This window comes from Coturnix japonica, chromosome 37 (genome assembly GCF_054131305.1).
Source record: "Coturnix japonica strain WE chromosome 37, WE-NBRP24, whole genome shotgun sequence".
Classification (NCBI taxonomy): Eukaryota; Metazoa; Chordata; class Aves; order Galliformes; family Phasianidae; genus Coturnix; species Coturnix japonica.
Genome location: NC_140699.1, coordinates 1,867,197 through 1,885,052, shown reverse-complemented (window position 1 = coordinate 1,885,052; position 17,856 = coordinate 1,867,197). Strand labels below are relative to the sequence as shown.

Sequence of the window (17,856 nt, the reverse complement as noted above, 5' to 3'; positions counted from 1 at the left end):
GAGGGAGAAGCAGGATGAAGGTGAGTTTACAGCTCAGTCCTCTGAGGGGTGGGAGCCCTCCTCCCACTGTCAGCCTCAGGCAGCCCCTTCGTCCCTGCCCTCTCCGCACCTCACCAAGTCGCACTGAATCAGGGCCTGAGCTTGGCCACGGTTGTTCTGTTTGCAGGCGCCTGGGTCACAGTGGCCGCTCCCTGCCACCCACTGTGACAGAGTCGCCGCTGCCCGGGGGGTGAAGGTGAAGGCCCTCAGAACCCAAGCAGGACACTGTCGGCTGTGTCTAGACTAAAGGGCTGGGCTTCTCCCTGATTTCTTCTCCGATGGGCCCAAATGTGTTTGTGCTGCTACAGGAACTGTGTGACTCACGCACCCTCCTGACATATCCAGAATGTTTTAATAAAAATCACATTAAAAAAATAACAACATATCTTTTCTTCTGTAACCTACCTCTGACATGTATTTTACATGTGGTCAAAGGCCATTCTTCTTCACTCATTATGGATTTGGCAGGTCCTTGCGTGGCTTAAATGGTGGACACGCATGCTTGAAAGGATTATGGCTGCACACAGCAGCAAAGTCTACTTGTTGTGTATTTGATTGCCATTGCAATACGCATGCAAGACCTCAGAAAGTCTTAATTGCTGCGACACAGCCAGTTAGGTCTGTGCAGTTTCCCAGTCATTTGCTTCCCTTTGTTCAGTGCTTTGGGCTTGCAGCGGACATATTCTGATTTCACTGTTGACACTTTCTATCTTTATGAATTTATGATAGGTTAATAAGCTTCAGAGATGCAAGCTCATGACTTCTGTGTTTCTTGTGGGCAAGGGCAATGCCCAAGACAAACTTTTCTTGAAAAGGAGGAGAGCAACGTTCACTGTGAATGAAAAGTTAAGCTTTCTGAGAAGAAACACTCATATTTTGCTGTTGAGTGCATTTTCTATACATAGCGGCTGTGTTATAAGGTCAGAGAGACTGGGAAGAACTTGACTTAGAGTTCTTAGATGGAACAAGTAATCAGGAAATCTTGACAAAGTTGCCTGTTTTGGTAATAACAAAACAAAATAGTGAGTTCTAAAATTATTTGGTCAAATATCCTTCTTAGACTTTTAGTAAAAATAGACAGTGGCTAAAAGACCCGGCCCATTCAGACACTTTGCACACTCTCTTTTTTCATCACTAGTCACCACCTGTTTCACCCAAGGAATGGTATATTTTATAAATAATGTGTTTTTACTTGGTTCCACTTAAGTAGAGCTCCTCTTGATTTTATTTGATTTGAAATGTGTTGAGTTTCCAGTGACAGAGTTGGAAGAGCTTCCTTCCTGTAAGACTTTTATTCTCTCCCAACGCCTTGCCGGGAATACCGAATTTCAGTAGTGGAGAGCACCTGTTAAAGTTAGGGCTGAAGCTTTGAATATACAAAGTTCTGTGTTACTAATTTTATGTTTCTGTTTGGTATTTTCTGCACGTGAGTATTGCGTAGATACGCATTACATAGATACGACAGATTTGACCGAGACTTGTGCTGTGTAAAGCAGCTGCTGGACTCAGTTATTCCCTTTACTGTTGTCCAGTGGAACAGCGCCTCTGTGCAATGACTCGTTTTTGGGATGCTGAAAGATCTGGTCAACCGTGTTCCATGGAAATCTGTGTAATACAAGCAAACGTAGACCTTGCCTCTATAGGTGCTGCACAGGTAACATAACTGTATGTCGTTAAAGGATTAAAGACCATATTCTCTTTTTCTTCCCAGTAAGTTAAGATTGCTGGGAATTGCCTATTTTGATCATTTTTTAGAAAGATGTGCTTACATAACCAGAATGTGCTGGTTTTGATCTCTCAGAATCACCCCTTCACCTCGTGTCTATATGATTATTTCTGCCATCATTACGGTGAGTTTCCCAAGGAAGAAAAGAGGATGCAGCATTCTTACAATATTTTCTACTTTTTTTGTTGTTGTTGTTGTTGTAGTATTTATTTATTTATTTATTTGTTTGTTTGTTTGTTTGTTTTCCCTGAAATACAGCTCCTAACACATTAGGTCTAGCCCCTTTATTAATTTATTTTTTTCTTTTAATTAATTTTAAGACATTTTCGGTGTTATTATCGTTGAATGGAATGACATCTAGCACTGTTTTGAATGTTCTGTTAGTTCTTGTCAGCAAAGTGATAGCAGAGAACTGGCTAGGGTAAGTTACTAGATGTGCTTAAAAATCCACAGGTTGCGGTGCTTCACATTGTGGTACTTAGTCATGGGTGTTGGACCTGTAGTGTTGTCATGATGTAGCCTCTGTTAAGAATCCATGAATGAAATACAAATCTAAATGCCCAGTAGCATTGCTGAGGACTCCCATTGTCTATGGCAGCTATTAGTTGGTAGCGTTCACTTTGATAGTGTTCACATTGACAGTGAAGAAAAATAGATCAGATATTTTAAAGAATATTAGAAGGTGCTATAGAAACACAGGCCATGTGGTCAGAAAAGCCTGGGAGAGCTTTCATTTAGAGCACTAACTGTTCACCTGTGTCTAAACATTGACGTGTGATCAGTTCTGCCTGGGCTGCAACCAGGGCGTGAGTAGGGTGCAGCGTAGTGCTAACTCAAATCATGGCAAATCATTTTATGAATTCTGATACACTGGATAAACACAGTCCTGTGAATAGCAAAACATACGCACCTGTGCATTCCATTTTAATTAAGCAATTTGGGAATGGTTTTCAGGAGTGCCTAAAAAATAACTGATGTTTTTGGAGTATTTGTGTCTCCATTGTCAGTTGACTTAAAGACATTCTCAAATGGAATGTAGGGAGTTGCCATCAGATATTCAAATCAAACAATTGATTGCGTCTCTTTACCAGGTTCCTATAAGCCCCATCCTACCAGAGAAACAATCTCTGGCTTCCCAGTCGTGCCTTGTATGTGTCATCGCTCTTTGGCCGTGCATACATTTGGATCTATTTTCAAGAATGAGCCACAGAGAGAGTAAAATCTCATCAAAGATCTCTGACCAACAACTCCTTGAGACCTCCCTAAGAACTGTAATAGAATCACAGAATGACCCGGGTTGGAAGGGACTTCAAGGATCATGAAACTCCAACACCCCTGCCCGGCAGGGCCACCAATCTTCCATGTTTACTAGATTAGGTTGCCCAAGGCCCCATCCAACCTGGCCTTGAACACCTCCACCGACGGGTCATCCACAACATCCCTGGGAAGCCTTTTCCAGGACCTCACCACTCTCCTAGTAAAGAACTTACCCCTAACATCCAACCTAAATCTTCCCTTTTTCCACTTAAAACCATTTCCCCTTGTCCTACTATTATCAGTCCTTTCAAAGAGTTTTCTCCCTCCCTGTTTATAGGTACCCTTCAGGTACTGAAAGGCTGCAGTGAGGTCACCCTGCAGTCTTCTTTTCTCCAGGCTGAACAAGCCCAGCTCCCTCAGCCTGTCCTCATAGGACAGGTGCTCCAGCCCCCTGACCATCCTCATGGCCCTCCTCTGGACCCTCTCCAACAGCTCTATGTCTTTCTTGTACTGAGAGCTCCATACCTGGACACAGTATTGCAGATGGGGCCTCACAAGAGCAGAGTAGAGAGGGACAATCACCTCCCTATCCCTGCTGGCCACCCCTCTCCTGATGGAGCCTAGGATCCCATTTGCTTTCCAAACTGCAAGAGCACACTGCTGGCTCATGTTAAGTTTCTCATCTATCAGGACCCCCAGGTCTTTCTCTGCCGAGCTGCTCTCAAGGACTGCTCCCCCCAGTCTTTACAGGTGTCTGGGGTTCTTCCAGCCCAAGTGGAGAACTTTGCACTTTGCCATGTAGAACCTCATTAGGTTTACCCGGGCCCACCTTTCAAGCCTGTCAAGGTCCCTCTGAATGGCATCCCTTCCTTCCTCCATGTCCACCACATCGCTCAGCTTGGTGTCATCAGCAAACTTGCTGTGAGCGCACTCCATTCCATCGTAGATGTCATTGATAGAGATGTTAAAGAAAACCGGTCTCAGGACAGATCCCTGGGGGATGCAACTTGTTACTGGCCCCCACCTGGACATAGAGCCATTGATCACCACCCTCTGTCTGCAGCCTTTCAACCACTTTCTTATCCATCAAGTGATTCTCCCATCAAATCCACATCCCTCCAAATTGGAGATGAGGATTCAGTGAGGGAACCGTGTTAAAGGCCTTGCTCAAGTCCAGGTAAATTACATCGGTCGCCTTCCCTTCGTCAATCAATGCCATCACTTCGTCATAGACAGACACAAGTAACCACTTCCATCAAAGTAGACCGATGCATTAGTTTCACAAGGAACAGGTTATTGTCTCCCACTATTATTATATCTTTTGTTGCTCTCTCTTTTGAAGGTATTTCAATGAAAACATAAAGAATCTGTTGGTTGAGTACACTGGATACATTACGTGTATTATATGCAGCCCAAAACAATTCTTCTTCACCAAAGAAGAAATCCCAGCCTGTGATGTATGTATGTTGTATCATCACTCAAGGAAACCAAAACCTGGGGACTGAGAGAAAGGAGGCAATGCATCAACCAACAGAGCCAAACTCAAAACAGGAATGGCACGCTTTCTTAAGATAGGTGTAGCAGGATGGTGTAGATGAAGAATAACAAGTTACGGACTGAGCATTAAACCTTTGTGAGCTTAAGCTGATAAAGGAGAAGGAGAATTCTTGGAATGGAACCTAGAACGGCAAACTGCCTTTATTCAATTGAAAGCAGCTCTAACGTTTCAAATCTCGAAAAGCCTTTTGACTGACACGTGCACGGAAGGTGTCACCCTGTTCTGGACGTGCTAAAAGAACACACTGGCTCATGGAAGATATTTCAGGCCCATGGGATATTTCTGCAGACAGCTGCATCAAGAAGGTGATGGGTGGCCATTGTATATACAAGAAGTGTTATCAGCTGTAGTGTTCATACAGGAACAACAGAGTAGTAGAGGATTCTGCTCCTCTACTCCGCTCTTGTGGGTATACTGCACCCAGTTCCGGGGCATCCATCACAAGGACATTGGAAGAGGGCCACGAAGATCATCAGAGGCTGCAACACCTCCTCTCTGCCAAAAGGCTGAGAATAAACTGGCTCCTCTGCCTGGAGACGGAGCCCGGGTGTACCTGAAGCAAGCCTAAAGGACTCATATGGGAAGCATAAAAATGACTTTGGTACAGAACTTAGTGGTTCAGGCACTCGACACACCGTAGCATCCCCAAAGCAGAACCACCACTCAGACCTGCTGCCATTGCAGCAATGCCATTGCATGAGTAGAGTACAGGCAGGCACTGGCCAAGCCCACAGCTGGCTGGTGGGGTGGTGTGGGAGGCAACTTTCATGCCATGAATGCAGTGACAGCCCCAAGGCCAGAAGCACCACCAGAACAGAGCTGCCCCTTCTATCACGGCCTTGACCTGTGGGCACTGGAGATACTGAGCCCCAGTGGAGCTGGGGCTGGAACCCAGCACTGCCTAGACCCAGGGATGGGAAGGAAGGTATGGGGGGATAGGTGCCTGGGAGAACACAACCCTGTGCTTCCAGCCCCAGGCACATGCTACCTTGTGAAAAGCGTACAAGAACCTCACTGAGAAATGTGTATAAGATCTTCAGTTTTTATTGTGCTGGCCTCTGAGGACCAGAGCTAACATGTGTTGGTCATGTTCGCCTACTTCTGTGGCATCTTTGGGGTTGGCTGTGGGCATTCTCAGCCTGACGTCCCCAGGTGCGGCTTTGCACCTGGGCTGGCCCTCGTCGCCTGGACTGGCTCCTGTGGTGTCTATGGAGCTGGCCCCGGGATTCTGCAGGCCGACGTTCCACAGGGGAGCGGCTTCGTGTCTGGGCCTGCTGCCTGGTCTGTCTTCTGCGACCAGCCGCTGGGGAATCCCCTGATGGCCGCAGTGCTCCCCTTCTGGTGTAGTGTTGCAAGCCACTCTCAGCCCTTGCAGCTGGTGCCTGGCTCCTCCGGGAGAGCCTCCGGGGATGGCTGTGGGAATCCAGGACCTGAGATTGTATTGGAGTGCGGCTTCGTGTCCGAGTCCGCTCACCCAGTCTGGACCTGCAGCTGCCAACTGCCAGGGAAGCCCTTGAGGACCGTGATGCCCTCTGCCTGGATGATGTTGTGGGGCATCTGTCAGCATGGCTGCTCCCATGGCAACCTCGGGGATGATTATGGATGTCTTCATCCATTTGGGCTGTCCCGGGCTGGCTGGACTGGCTGCCGCTCTCAGGCACCTGGGAACTGTGAACAGGCCCTGTTGCTGCCTGGCTGGCAGTGCTGGAGCTGCTGCTCTCAGGAACTGTGGAGTCGTGGGATGGCAGCAGTCCACGCTGGCTGAGAGTGCTGGGGCCGGTGACCTCTGAGTTTACACTGGAGGCTGTAAGCAGAGGCAGGAAAGTCAGCAGGATGGACCTCTTGCCCTGTTGTGGCCAGAGAGTCTCTGGCCAGGCTGCCCCATGCACCCACTGTCAGGCCTTGCCTGCCCCCCGCCTGGCTATTTGCTTCTTACCGGTGCCCACACCAGCACAGGCTTTGCACTCCCAAGCATCTGCGTCATTGCTCAGGTAGGAGCAGCGCCGGTGAGTGCCTTCCGCAGCACAAGAGCTGCACAGGAGCAGCTCCCAGGGCCTGGAGAAACAAACGGGTTGTGTCTGTGAGGACAAAGGCAGCTGAGCCAAGGATGCTCGTTCCGATAGCCTGTGGTGAGGCTGAGATCCCATGTGTAGCCCCAGAGGGCTGCTGAGGTAACTCACCCCTCTCCCTCTGCCTGCTCCCTGCCTAGTGGGTAAAGGCAATCACTGGCATCGCAGCGCTCGTGTCTCAATCCCAGCGATGCGTATGCGTTGTCATCCTCCCACGTTGGCCCGCTGCCAGAGAATGGAGAATACGTGATGAGCTCCCACTGCCCCTGGACTAAGGCTGACCCAGAGCAGCACTGTTCTTCTACCCCAATCCCATTTCCAGCTTCTCTGTAAGACTGAGGGCAGCCAGGGTTCATGGGCAGCCTAGGGCTTTGCCTGCGTGAGCACTCCCTGGGCAGGTGCAGCTCTGGTGCCCTCATGTCTCAAGAGCCAGAAGAAAAACACCAACCTGAGTGGGATTCGGATGCCCATGACAAGCATGTCGGATAGAAAGGCATCCGTATCTCTGCAGAGGGGGCACTGAAAGCAGTTGACGCCTGCACGGATGGCCTGTCCCTGTAGCAGAAACACAGTCAGTGGGAGTGGGAGCAGGCTCGGGTGCTGTTGGCAGCCCGCTGCTTCTTGCCCGCTGTTTGAGGAGAGGGCTCCTACCTGGATGCAGGCCCGGTGGAACCAGGCGTGCTTGCAGGCTGGGCACACCAGGGTGAGGTAGGACTTCTTGTCCTCCACTGGCTCCATGCAGATAATGCAGTTGGTATTCTGCTCTGGAGCCGCCTCCGCAGCCTGCTTAGGGCTGTGCTGCTGGCAGAATGAACTGGGGGAAGACAGAAGGGACAAGCAAGGTGAGGAGAGCTGCAAGTGGGGCAGAAGAACAGGAAGGAGCCCTGGGCCTTGGCCCTGGCTCTGCAGGCTGCTGAGAGGTGTCACAGCAGGTTCCTCACTTTCTTGGCTTGTATTGAAAGCAGGGGTTGTAGGCTCAGGTGAGGCCTGGCAGCCCTTACCTGTACTCTCCAAAGTACTGGGTGACACATTCACCCTGCCGGGTACAGGACAGATGGAAACTCTGTTCACAGCCCGTCTCTGCACAGGTGATGGGGGCCCCCAGTTCGCCACAAATGAAGCAGTGCTGGAAGGAGCAGAGCAGCGTCATCAGGAGCAAGCTCAGGGCCTTTGCTGCTGGACCTCCTGCCTCTGGGCAGGGCTCAGGACACAGGATGCAGGCCAGGAAGGCTTCCTCAGGACCAGGCTAAGCTTGAGGAGCCTCTCCTGGCCCAAACCAGCCTGCTCCAGTCAGGTCCTCACCTTGTGCTCCGCTTCCTGGATTACGCGTTGGACGTCTTCTGGGGTCACCTCTGCCGTTCTGTCGACAATTCTTGCCTGCTGGAAAAGGCCGTTGGAAAATGCCTGTTCAAGAGAAAAGAGCAGGATGGTGTGAGGACAGAAAGGAAGGAAGCATTGCTTGGAGGAAGGCGAAAGGAGGGAGCCCCGGGGGAACTCACCATACAGAACACATGAGCACATATCCCAAACTCCAGCTGCTTGGGCCCACAGATGTCCGGATCGGCATCGGTCTGGCCGCACAGCATGCATGCTGGAGAGGAGAGAGCAAAAGCAGTGAGCACGGTGCAGGGCCAGGTGTCCCTGAGGGCTGTCCCCAGGGGCCTGCACTGTGCCTGCCCTGCTGGATAAGGGATGGGGCTGAAGGCAGTGCAGGGAAACGGAGCATTGAGAGCCCATTGGTCCCAGCAGGCAGCCACAGGCCAAGCGGGTCCCCCAAGGCCAAGGAGCAGAGGGGCCCTGCCTGCAGTGGCTGGGGAGTCCCAGAGCACACCTGCCTACCCGCTTAGCCACAGGCTGAGCATCATAAGGCCTGTGCCTGGCAGCGTGGTTGCTGCTAACAGGGATACTTGTCTCTCACCAGGTTCCCACAAGCGGGGAGCGTCCCGAATCCATGAGAACGTGGCGCGCATCGTCAGCGAGCACTTGCAGAGTTTCAGCTCCGGCAGCGCTGGGCTTTCTCCTCCGCACGCACCTCTGCCAACTCTGAGGGAGAAGCAGGATGAAGGTGAGTTTACAGCTCAGTCCTCTGAGGGGTGGGAGCCCTCCTCCCACTGTCAGCCTCAGGCAGCCCCTTCGTCCCTGCCCTCTCCGCACCTCACCAAGTCGCACTGAATCAGGGCCTGAGCTTGGCCACGGTTGTTCTGTTTGCAGGTGCCTGGGTCACAGTGGCCGCTCCCTGCCACCCACTGTGACAGAGTCGCCGCTGCCCGGGGGGTGAAGGTGAAGGCCCTCAGAACCCAAGCAGGACACTGTCGGCTGTGTCTAGACTAAAGGGCTGGGCTTCTCCCTGATTTCTTCTCCGATGGGCCCAAATGTGTTTGTGCTGCTACAGGAACTGTGTGACTCACGCACCCTCCTGACATATCCAGAATGTTTTAATAAAAATCACATTAAAAAAATAACAACATATCTTTTCTTCTGTAACCTACCTCTGACATGTATTTTACATGTGGTCAAAGGCCATTCTTCTTCACTCATTATGGATTTGGCAGGTCCTTGCGTGGCTTAAATGGTGGACACGCATGCTTGAAAGGATTATGGCTGCACACAGCAGCAAAGTCTACTTGTTGTGTATTTGATTGCCATTGCAATACGCATGCAAGACCTCAGAAAGTCTTAATTGCTGCGACACAGCCAGTTAGGTCTGTGCAGTTTCCCAGTCATTTGCTTCCCTTTGTTCAGTGCTTTGGGCTTGCAGCGGACATATTCTGATTTCACTGTTGACACTTTCTATCTTTATGAATTTATGATAGGTTAATAAGCTTCAGAGATGCAAGCTCATGACTTCTGTGTTTCTTGTGGGCAAGGGCAATGCCCAAGACAAACTTTTCTTGAAAAGGAGGAGAGCAACGTTCACTGTGAATGAAAAGTTAAGCTTTCTGAGAAGAAACACTCATATTTTGCTGTTGAGTGCATTTTCTATACATAGCGGCTGTGTTATAAGGTCAGAGAGACTGGGAAGAACTTGACTTAGAGTTCTTAGATGGAACAAGTAATCAGGAAATCTTGACAAAGTTGCCTGTTTTGGTAATAACAAAACAAAATAGTGAGTTCTAAAATTATTTGGTCAAATATCCTTCTTAGACTTTTAGTAAAAATAGACAGTGGCTAAAAGACCCGGCCCATTCAGACACTTTGCACACTCTCTTTTTTCATCACTAGTCACCACCTGTTTCACCCAAGGAATGGTATATTTTATAAATAATGTGTTTTTACTTGGTTCCACTTAAGTAGAGCTCCTCTTGATTTTATTTGATTTGAAATGTGTTGAGTTTCCAGTGACAGAGTTGGAAGAGCTTCCTTCCTGTAAGACTTTTATTCTCTCCCAACGCCTTGCCGGGAATACCGAATTTCAGTAGTGGAGAGCACCTGTTAAAGTTAGGGCTGAAGCTTTGAATATACAAAGTTCTGTGTTACTAATTTTATGTTTCTGTTTGGTATTTTCTGCACGTGAGTATTGCGTAGATACGCATTACATAGATACGACAGATTTGACCGAGACTTGTGCTGTGTAAAGCAGCTGCTGGACTCAGTTATTCCCTTTACTGTTGTCCAGTGGAACAGCGCCTCTGTGCAATGACTCGTTTTTGGGATGCTGAAAGATCTGGTCAACCGTGTTCCATGGAAATCTGTGTAATACAAGCAAACGTAGACCTTGCCTCTATAGGTGCTGCACAGGTAACATAACTGTATGTCGTTAAAGGATTAAAGACCATATTCTCTTTTTCTTCCCAGTAAGTTAAGATTGCTGGGAATTGCCTATTTTGATCATTTTTTAGAAAGATGTGCTTACATAACCAGAATGTGCTGGTTTTGATCTCTCAGAATCACCCCTTCACCTCGTGTCTATATGATTATTTCTGCCATCATTACGGTGAGTTTCCGAAGGAAGAAAAGAGGATTCAGCATTCTTACAATATTTTCTACTTTTTTTTTTGTTGTTGTTGTTGTTGTATTTATTTATTTATTTATTTGTTTGTTTGTTTGTTTGTTTTCCCTGAAATACAGCTCCTAACACATTAGGTCTAGCCCCTTTATTAATTTATTTTTTTCTTTTAATTAATTTTAAGACATTTTCGGTGTTATTATCGTTGAATGGAATGACATCTAGCACTGTTTTGAATGTTCTGTTAGTTCTTGTCAGCAAAGTGATAGCAGAGAACTGGCTAGGGTAAGTTACTAGATGTGCTTAAAAATCCACAGGTTGCGGTGCTTCACATTGTGGTACTTAGTCATGGGTGTTGGACCTGTAGTGTTGTCATGATGTAGCCTCTGTTAAGAATCCATGAATGAAATACAAATCTAAATGCCCAGTAGCATTGCTGAGAACTCCCATTGTCTATGGCAGCTATTAGTTGGTAGCGTTCACTTTGATAGTGTTCACATTGACAGTGAAGAAAAATAGATCAGATATTTTAAAGAATATTAGAAGGTGCTATAGAAACACAGGCCATGTGGTCAGAAAAGCCTGGGAGAGCTTTCATTTAGAGCACTAACTGTTCACCTGTGTCTAAACATTGACGTGTGATCAGTTCTGCCTGGGCTGCAACCAGGGCGTGAGTAGGGTGCAGCGTAGTGCTAACTCAAATCATGGCAAATCATTTTATGAATTCTGATACACTGGATAAACACAGTCCTGTGAATAGCAAAACATACGCACCTGTGCATTCCATTTTAATTAAGCAATTTGGGAATGGTTTTCAGGAGTGCCTAAAAAATAACTGATGTTTTTGGAGTATTTGTGTCTCCATTGTCAGTTGACTTAAAGACATTCTCAAATGGAATGTAGGGAGTTGCCATCAGATATTCAAATCAAACAATTGATTGCGTCTCTTTACCAGGTTCCTATAAGCCCCATCCTACCAGAGAAACAATCTCTGGCTTCCCAGTCGTGCCTTGTATGTGTCATCGCTCTTTGGCCGTGCATACATTTGGATCTATTTTCAAGAATGAGCCACAGAGAGAGTAAAATCTCATCAAAGATCTCTGACCAACAACTCCTTGAGACCTCCCTAAGAACTGTAATAGAATCACAGAATGACCCGGGTTGGAAGGGACTTCAAGGATCATGAAACTCCAACACCCCTGCCCGGCAGGGCCACCAATCTTCCATGTTTACTAGATTAGGTTGCCCAAGGCCCCATCCAACCTGGCCTTGAACACCTCCACCGACGGGTCATCCACAACATCCCTGGGAAGCCTTTTCCAGGACCTCACCACTCTCCTAGTAAAGAACTTACCCCTAACATCCAACCTAAATCTTCCCTTTTTCCACTTAAAACCATTTCCCCTTGTCCTACTATTATCAGTCCTTTCAAAGAGTTTTCTCCCTCCCTGTTTATAGGTACCCTTCAGGTACTGAAAGGCTGCAGTGAGGTCACCCTGCAGTCTTCTTTTCTCCAGGCTGAACAAGCCCAGCTCCCTCAGCCTGTCCTCATAGGACAGGTGCTCCAGCCCCCTGACCATCCTCATGGCCCTCCTCTGGACCCTCTCCAACAGCTCTATGTCTTTCTTGTACTGAGAGCTCCATACCTGGACACAGTATTGCAGATGGGGCCTCACAAGAGCAGAGTAGAGAGGGACAATCACCTCCCTATCCCTGCTGGCCACCCCTCTCCTGATGGAGCCTAGGATCCCATTTGCTTTCCAAACTGCAAGAGCACACTGCTGACTCATGTTAATTTTCTCATCTATCAGGACCCCCAGGTCTTTCTCTGCCGAGCTGCTCTCAAGGACTGCTCCCCCCAGTCTTTACAGGTGTCTGGGGTTCTTCCAGCCCAAGTGGAGAACTTTGCACTTTGCCATGTAGAACCTCATTAGGTTTACCCGGGCCCACCTTTCAAGCCTGTCAAGGTCCCTCTGAATGGCATCCCTTCCTTCCTCCATGTCCACCACATCGCTCAGCTTGGTGTCATCAGCAAACTTGCTGTGAGCGCACTCCATTCCATCGTAGATGTCATTGATAGAGATGTTAAAGAAAACCGGTCTCAGGACAGATCCCTGGGGGATGCAACTTGTTACTGGCCCCCACCTGGACATAGAGCCATTGATCACCACCCTCTGTCTGCAGCCTTTCAACCACTTTCTTATCCATCAAGTGATTCTCCCATCAAATCCACATCCCTCCAAATTGGAGATGAGGATTCAGTGAGGGAACCGTGTTAAAGGCCTTGCTCAAGTCCAGGTAAATTACATCGGTCGCCTTCCCTTCGTCAATCAATGCCATCACTTCGTCATAGACAGACACAAGTAACCACTTCCATCAAAGTAGACCGATGCATTAGTTTCACAAGGAACAGGTTATTGTCTCCCACTATTATTATATCTTTTGTTGCTCTCTCTTTTGAAGGTATTTCAATGAAAACATAAAGAATCTGTTGGTTGAGTACACTGGATACATTACGTGTATTATATGCAGCCCAAAACAATTCTTCTTCACCAAAGAAGAAATCCCAGCCTGTGATGTATGTATGTTGTATCATCACTCAAGGAAACCAAAACCTGGGGACTGAGAGAAAGGAGGCAATGCATCAGCCAACAGAGCCAAACTCAAAACAGGAATGGCACGCTTTCTTAAGATAGGTGTAGCAGGATGGTGTAGATGAAGAATAACAAGTTACGGACTGAGCATTAAACCTTTGTGAGCTTAAGCCGATAAAGGAGAAGGAGAATTCTTGGAATGGAACCTAGAACGGCAAACTGCCTTTATTCAATTGAAAGCAGCTCTAACGTTTCAAATCTCGAAAAGCCTTTTGACTGACACGTGCACGGAAGGTGTCACCCTGTTCTGGACGTGCTAAAAGAACACACTGGCTCATGGAAGATATTTCAGGCCCATGGGATATTTCTGCAGACAGCTGCATCAAGAAGGTGATGGGTGGCCATTGTATATACAAGAAGTGTTATCAGCTGTAGTGTGCATACAGGAACAACAGAGTAGTAGAGGATTCTGCTCCTCTACTCCGCTCTTGTGGGTATACTGCACCCAGTTCCGGGGCATCCATCACAAGGACATTGGAAGAGGGCCACGAAGATCATCAGAGGCTGCAACACCTCCTCTCTGCCAAAAGGCTGAGAATAAACTGGCTCCTCTGCCTGGAGACGGAGCCCGGGTGTACCTGAAGCAAGCCTAAAGGACTCATATGGGAAGCATAAAAATGACTTTGGTACAGAACTTAGTGGTTCAGGCACTCGACACACCGTAGCATCCCCAAAGCAGAACCACCACTCAGACCTGCTGCCATTGCAGCAATGCCATTGCATGAGTAGAGTACAGGCAGGCACTGGCCAAGCCCACAGCTGGCTGGTGGGGTGGTGTGGGAGGCAACTTTCATGCCATGAATGCAGTGACAGCCCCAAGGCCAGAAGCACCACCAGAACAGAGCTGCCCCTTCTATCACGGCCTTGACCTGTGGGCACTGGAGATACTGAGCCCCAGTGGAGCTGGGGCTGGAACCCAGCACTGCCTAGACCCAGGGATGGGAAGGAAGGTATGGGGGGATAGGTGCCTGGGAGAACACAACCCTGTGCTTCCAGCCCCAGGCACATGCTACCTTGTGAAAAGCGTACAAGAACCTCACTGAGAAATGTGTATAAGATCTTCAGTTTTTATTGTGCTGGCCTCTGAGGACCAGAGCTAACATGTGTTGGTCACGTTCGCCTACTTCTGCGGCATCTTTGGGGCTGGCTGTGGGCATTCTCAGCCTGACGTCCCCAGGTGCGGCTTTGCACCTGGGCTGGCCCTCGTCGCCTGGACTGGCTCCTGTGGTGTCTATGGAGCTGGCCCCGGGATTCTGCAGGCCGACGTTCCACAGGGGAGCGGCTTCGTGTCTGGGCCTGCTGCCTGGTCTGTCTTCTGCGACCAGCCGCTGGGGAATCCCCTGATGGTCGCAGTGCTCCCCTTCTGGTGTAGTGTTGGGAGCCACTCTCAGCCCTTGCAGCTGGTGCCTGGCTCCTCCGGGAGAGCCTCCGGGGATGGCTGTGGGAATCCAGGACCTGAGATTGTATTGGAGTGCGGCTTCGTGTCCGAGTCCGCTCTCCCAGTCTGGACCTGCGGCTGCCAACTGCCAGGGAAGCCCTTGAGGACCGTGATGCCCTCTGCCTAGATGATGTTGTGGGTAATCTGTCAGCATGGCTGCTCCCATGGTAACCTCGGGGATGATTATGGATGTCTTCATCCATTTGGGCTGTCCCGGGCTGGCTGGACTGGCTGCAGCTCTCAGGCACCTGGGAACTGTGAACAGGCACTGTTGCCGCCTGGCTGGCAATGCTGGAGCTGCTGCTCTCAGGAACTGTGGAGTCGTGGGATGGCAGCAGTCCATGGTGGCTGTCAGTGCTGGGGACGGTGACCTCTGAGTTGATATTGGAGGCTGTAAGCAGAGACAGGAAGGTTAGCAGGATGGGCCTCTAGCCCTGGTGTGGCCAGAGAGTCTCTGGCCAGGCTGCCCCATGCACCCACTTTCAGGCCTTGCCTGCCCCCCGCCTGGCTATTTGCTTCTTACCGGTGCCCACACCAGCACAGGCTTTGCACTCCCAAGCATCTGCGTCATTGCTCAGGTAGGAGCAGCGCCGGTGAGTGCCTTCCGCAGCACAAGAACTGCACAGGAGCAGCTCCCAGGGCCTGGAGAAACAAACGGGTTGTGTCTGTGAGGACAAAGGCAGCTGAGCCAAGGATGCTTGTTCCCATAGCCTGTGGTGAGGCTGAGATCCCATGCGTAGCCCCAGAGGGCTGCTGAGGTAACTCACCCCTCTCCCTCTGCCTGCTCCCTGCCTAGTGGGTAAAGGCAATCACTGGCATCGCAGCGCTCATGTCTCAATCCCAGCGATGCGTATGCGTTGTCATCCTCCCACGTTGGCCTGCTGCCAGAGAATGGAGAATACGTGATGAGCTCCCACTGCCCCTGGACTAAGGCTGACCCAGAGCAGCACTGTTCTTCTACCCCAATCCCATTTCTAGCTTCTCTGTAAGACTGAGGGCAGCGAGGGTTCATGGGCAGCCTAGGGCTTTGCCTGCGTGAGCACTCCCTGGGCAGGTGCAGCTCTGGTGCCCTCATGTCTCAAGAGCCAGAAGAAAAACACCAACCTGAGTGGGATTCGGATGCCCATGACAAGCATGTCGGATAGAAAGGCATCCGTATCTCTGCAGAGGGGGCACTGAAAGCAGTTGACGCCTGCACGGATGGCCTGTCCCTGTAGCAGAAACACAGTCAGTGGGAGTGGGAGCAGACTCGGGTGCTGTTGGCAGCTCACTGCTTCTTGCCCGCTGGTTGAGAAGAGGGCTCCTACCTGGATGCAGGCCCGGTGGAACCAGGCGTGCTTGCAGGCTGGGCACACCAGGGTGAGGTAGGACTTCTTGTCCTCCACTGGCTCCATGCAGATAATGCAGTTGGTATTCTGCTCTGGAGCCGCCTCCGCAGCCTGCTTAGGGCTGTGCTGCTGGCAGAATGAACTGGGGGAAGACAGAAGGGACAAGCAAGGTGAGGAGAGCTGCAAGGGGGGCAGAAGAACAGGAAGGAGCCCTGGGCCTTGGCCCTGGCTCTGCAGGCTGCTGAGAGGTGTCACAGCAGGTTCCTCAATTTCTTGGCTTGTATTGAAAGCAGGGGTTGTAGGCTCAGGTGAGGCCTGGCAGCCCTTACCTGTACTCTCCAAAGTACTGGGTGACACATTCACCCTGCCGGGTACAGGACAGATGGAAACTCTGTTCACAGCCTGTCTCTGCACAGGTGATGGGGGCCCCCAGTTCGCCACAAATGAAGCAGTGCTGGAAGGAGCAGAGCAGCGTCATCAGGAGCAAGCTCAGGGCCTTTGCTGCTGGACCTCCTGCCTCTGGGCAGTGCTCAGGACACAGGATGCAGGCTGGGATTGCTTCCTCAACCAGGCTGAGCTTGAGGAGCCTCTCCTGGCCCAAACCAGCCTGCTCCAGTCAGGTCCTCACCTTGTGCTCCGCTTCCTGGATTACGCGTTGGACGTCTTCTGGGGTCACCTCTGCCGTTCTGTCGACAATTCTTGCCTGCTGGAAAAGGCCGTTGGAAAATGCCTGTTCAAGAGAAAAGAGCAGGATGGTGTGAGGACAGAAAGGAAGGAAGCATTGCTTGGAGGAAGGCGAAAGGAGGGAGCCCCGGGGGAACTCACCATACAGAACGCATGAGCACATATCCCAAACTCCAGCTGCTTGGGCCCACAGATGTCCGGATCGGCATCGGTCTGGCCGCACAGCATGCATGCTGGAGAGGAGAGAGCAAAAGCAGTGAGCACGGTGCAGGGCCAGGTGTCCCTGAGGGCTGTCCCCAGGGGCCTGCACTGTGCCTGCCCTGCTGGATGAGGGATGGGGCTGAAGGCAGTGCAGGGAAATGGAGCATTGAGAGCCCATTGGTCCCAGCAGGCAGCCACAGGCCAAGCGGGTCCCCCAAGGCCAAGGAGCAGAGGGGCCCTGCCTGCAGTGGCTGGGGAGTCCCAGAGCACACCTGCCTACCCGCTTAGCCACAGGCTGAGCATCATAAGGCCTGTGCCTGGCAGCGCGGTTGCTGCTAACAGGGATACTTGTCTCTCACCAGGTTCCCACAAGCGGGGAGCGTCCCGAATCCATGAGAACGTGGCGCGCATCGTCAGCGAGCACTTGCAGAGTTTCAGCTCCGGCAGCGCTGGGCTTTCTCCTCCGCACGCACCTCTGCCAACTCTGAGGGAGAAGCAGGATGAAGGTGAGTTTACAGCTCAGTCCTCTGAGGGGTGGGAGCCCTCCTCCCACTGTCAGCCTCAGGCAGCCCCTTCGTCCCTGCCCTCTCCGCACCTCACCAAGTCGCACTGAATCAGGGCCTGAGCTTGGCAACGGCTGTTCTGTTTGCAGGCGCCTGGGTCACAGTGGCCGCTCCCTGCCACCCACTGTGACAGAGTCGCTGCTGCCCGGGGGGTGAATGTGAGGGTCCTCAGCACCTAAGCAGGACGCTGTTGGCTGTGTCTATGCTGACGCTGGGTGCTTGCCAGACTGCAGGAAGTAGGATTGCTTGCCTCCACGTACTGGCATTGCTCCTTTTGCCATTAGCACAAATGGAGCTTTTCCTAGGACATGGCTGCAGCCCTGGAGCCTTCCTAGGTCAGCCTTTCTCTTGTCCCCAGTTTCAGCTCTCATGGACAGGAAAGGTCCCGGACTG

General features: G+C 50.6%; 2 protein-coding genes across 2 annotated transcripts; both read right to left on the bottom strand.

Moving 5' to 3' along the window:
• Positions 1-5,608: 5,608 nt before the first annotated feature.
• LOC146754885 (uncharacterized) lies at positions 5,609-9,187 on the bottom strand. The gene is made up of 11 exons (XM_085526485.1): positions 9,139-9,187; positions 8,804-8,912; positions 8,568-8,692; positions 8,149-8,459; positions 7,952-8,053; positions 7,651-7,775; positions 7,301-7,463; positions 7,098-7,204; positions 6,761-6,874; positions 6,517-6,635; positions 5,609-6,384 (listed from the first exon to the last, which is right to left on the bottom strand). The coding sequence occupies exons 1-11, from the start codon at positions 9,185-9,187 to the stop codon at positions 5,666-5,668; spliced, it is 2,043 nt and encodes a 680-aa protein (XP_085382611.1). The 3' UTR covers positions 5,609-5,665.
• A 5,145-nt stretch (positions 9,188-14,332) lies between these two features.
• Positions 14,333-17,040, bottom strand: LOC146754884 (uncharacterized). The gene is made up of 6 exons (XM_085526465.1): positions 16,644-17,040; positions 16,345-16,469; positions 15,792-16,157; positions 15,455-15,568; positions 15,211-15,329; positions 14,333-15,078 (listed from the first exon to the last, which is right to left on the bottom strand). Exons 1-6 carry the CDS (start codon positions 16,929-16,931, stop codon positions 14,360-14,362), a joined length of 1,731 nt encoding a protein of 576 aa, XP_085382591.1. The 5' UTR covers positions 16,932-17,040; the 3' UTR covers positions 14,333-14,359.
• Positions 17,041-17,856: the final 816 nt, after the last annotated feature.

Excerpts from the sequence above, each read along its gene's own strand:
- LOC146754885 (XM_085526485.1), bottom strand. The coding sequence starts at position 9,187 with ATGAGTGAAGAAGAATGGCCTTTGACCACATGTAAAATACATGTCAGA. Across the intron at positions 8,460-8,567 it reads TCCCCGCTTGTGGGAACCTG|CCACTGCAGGCAGGGCCCCT; the intron begins GTGAGAGACAAG and ends GGGACTCCCCAG. Across the intron at positions 6,385-6,516 it reads CTGTGCTGGTGTGGGCACCG|CCTCCAGTGTAAACTCAGAG; the intron begins GTAAGAAGCAAA and ends CTCTGCTTACAG.
- LOC146754884 (XM_085526465.1), bottom strand. The coding sequence starts at position 16,931 with ATGCATGCTGTGCGGCCAGACCGATGCCGATCCGGACATCTGTGGGCC. Across the intron at positions 16,470-16,643 it reads TCCAGGAAGCGGAGCACAAG|CACTGCTTCATTTGTGGCGA; the intron begins GTGAGGACCTGA and ends TGCTCCTTCCAG. Across the intron at positions 16,158-16,344 it reads CAGTACTTTGGAGAGTACAG|TTCATTCTGCCAGCAGCACA; the intron begins GTAAGGGCTGCC and ends GTCTTCCCCCAG.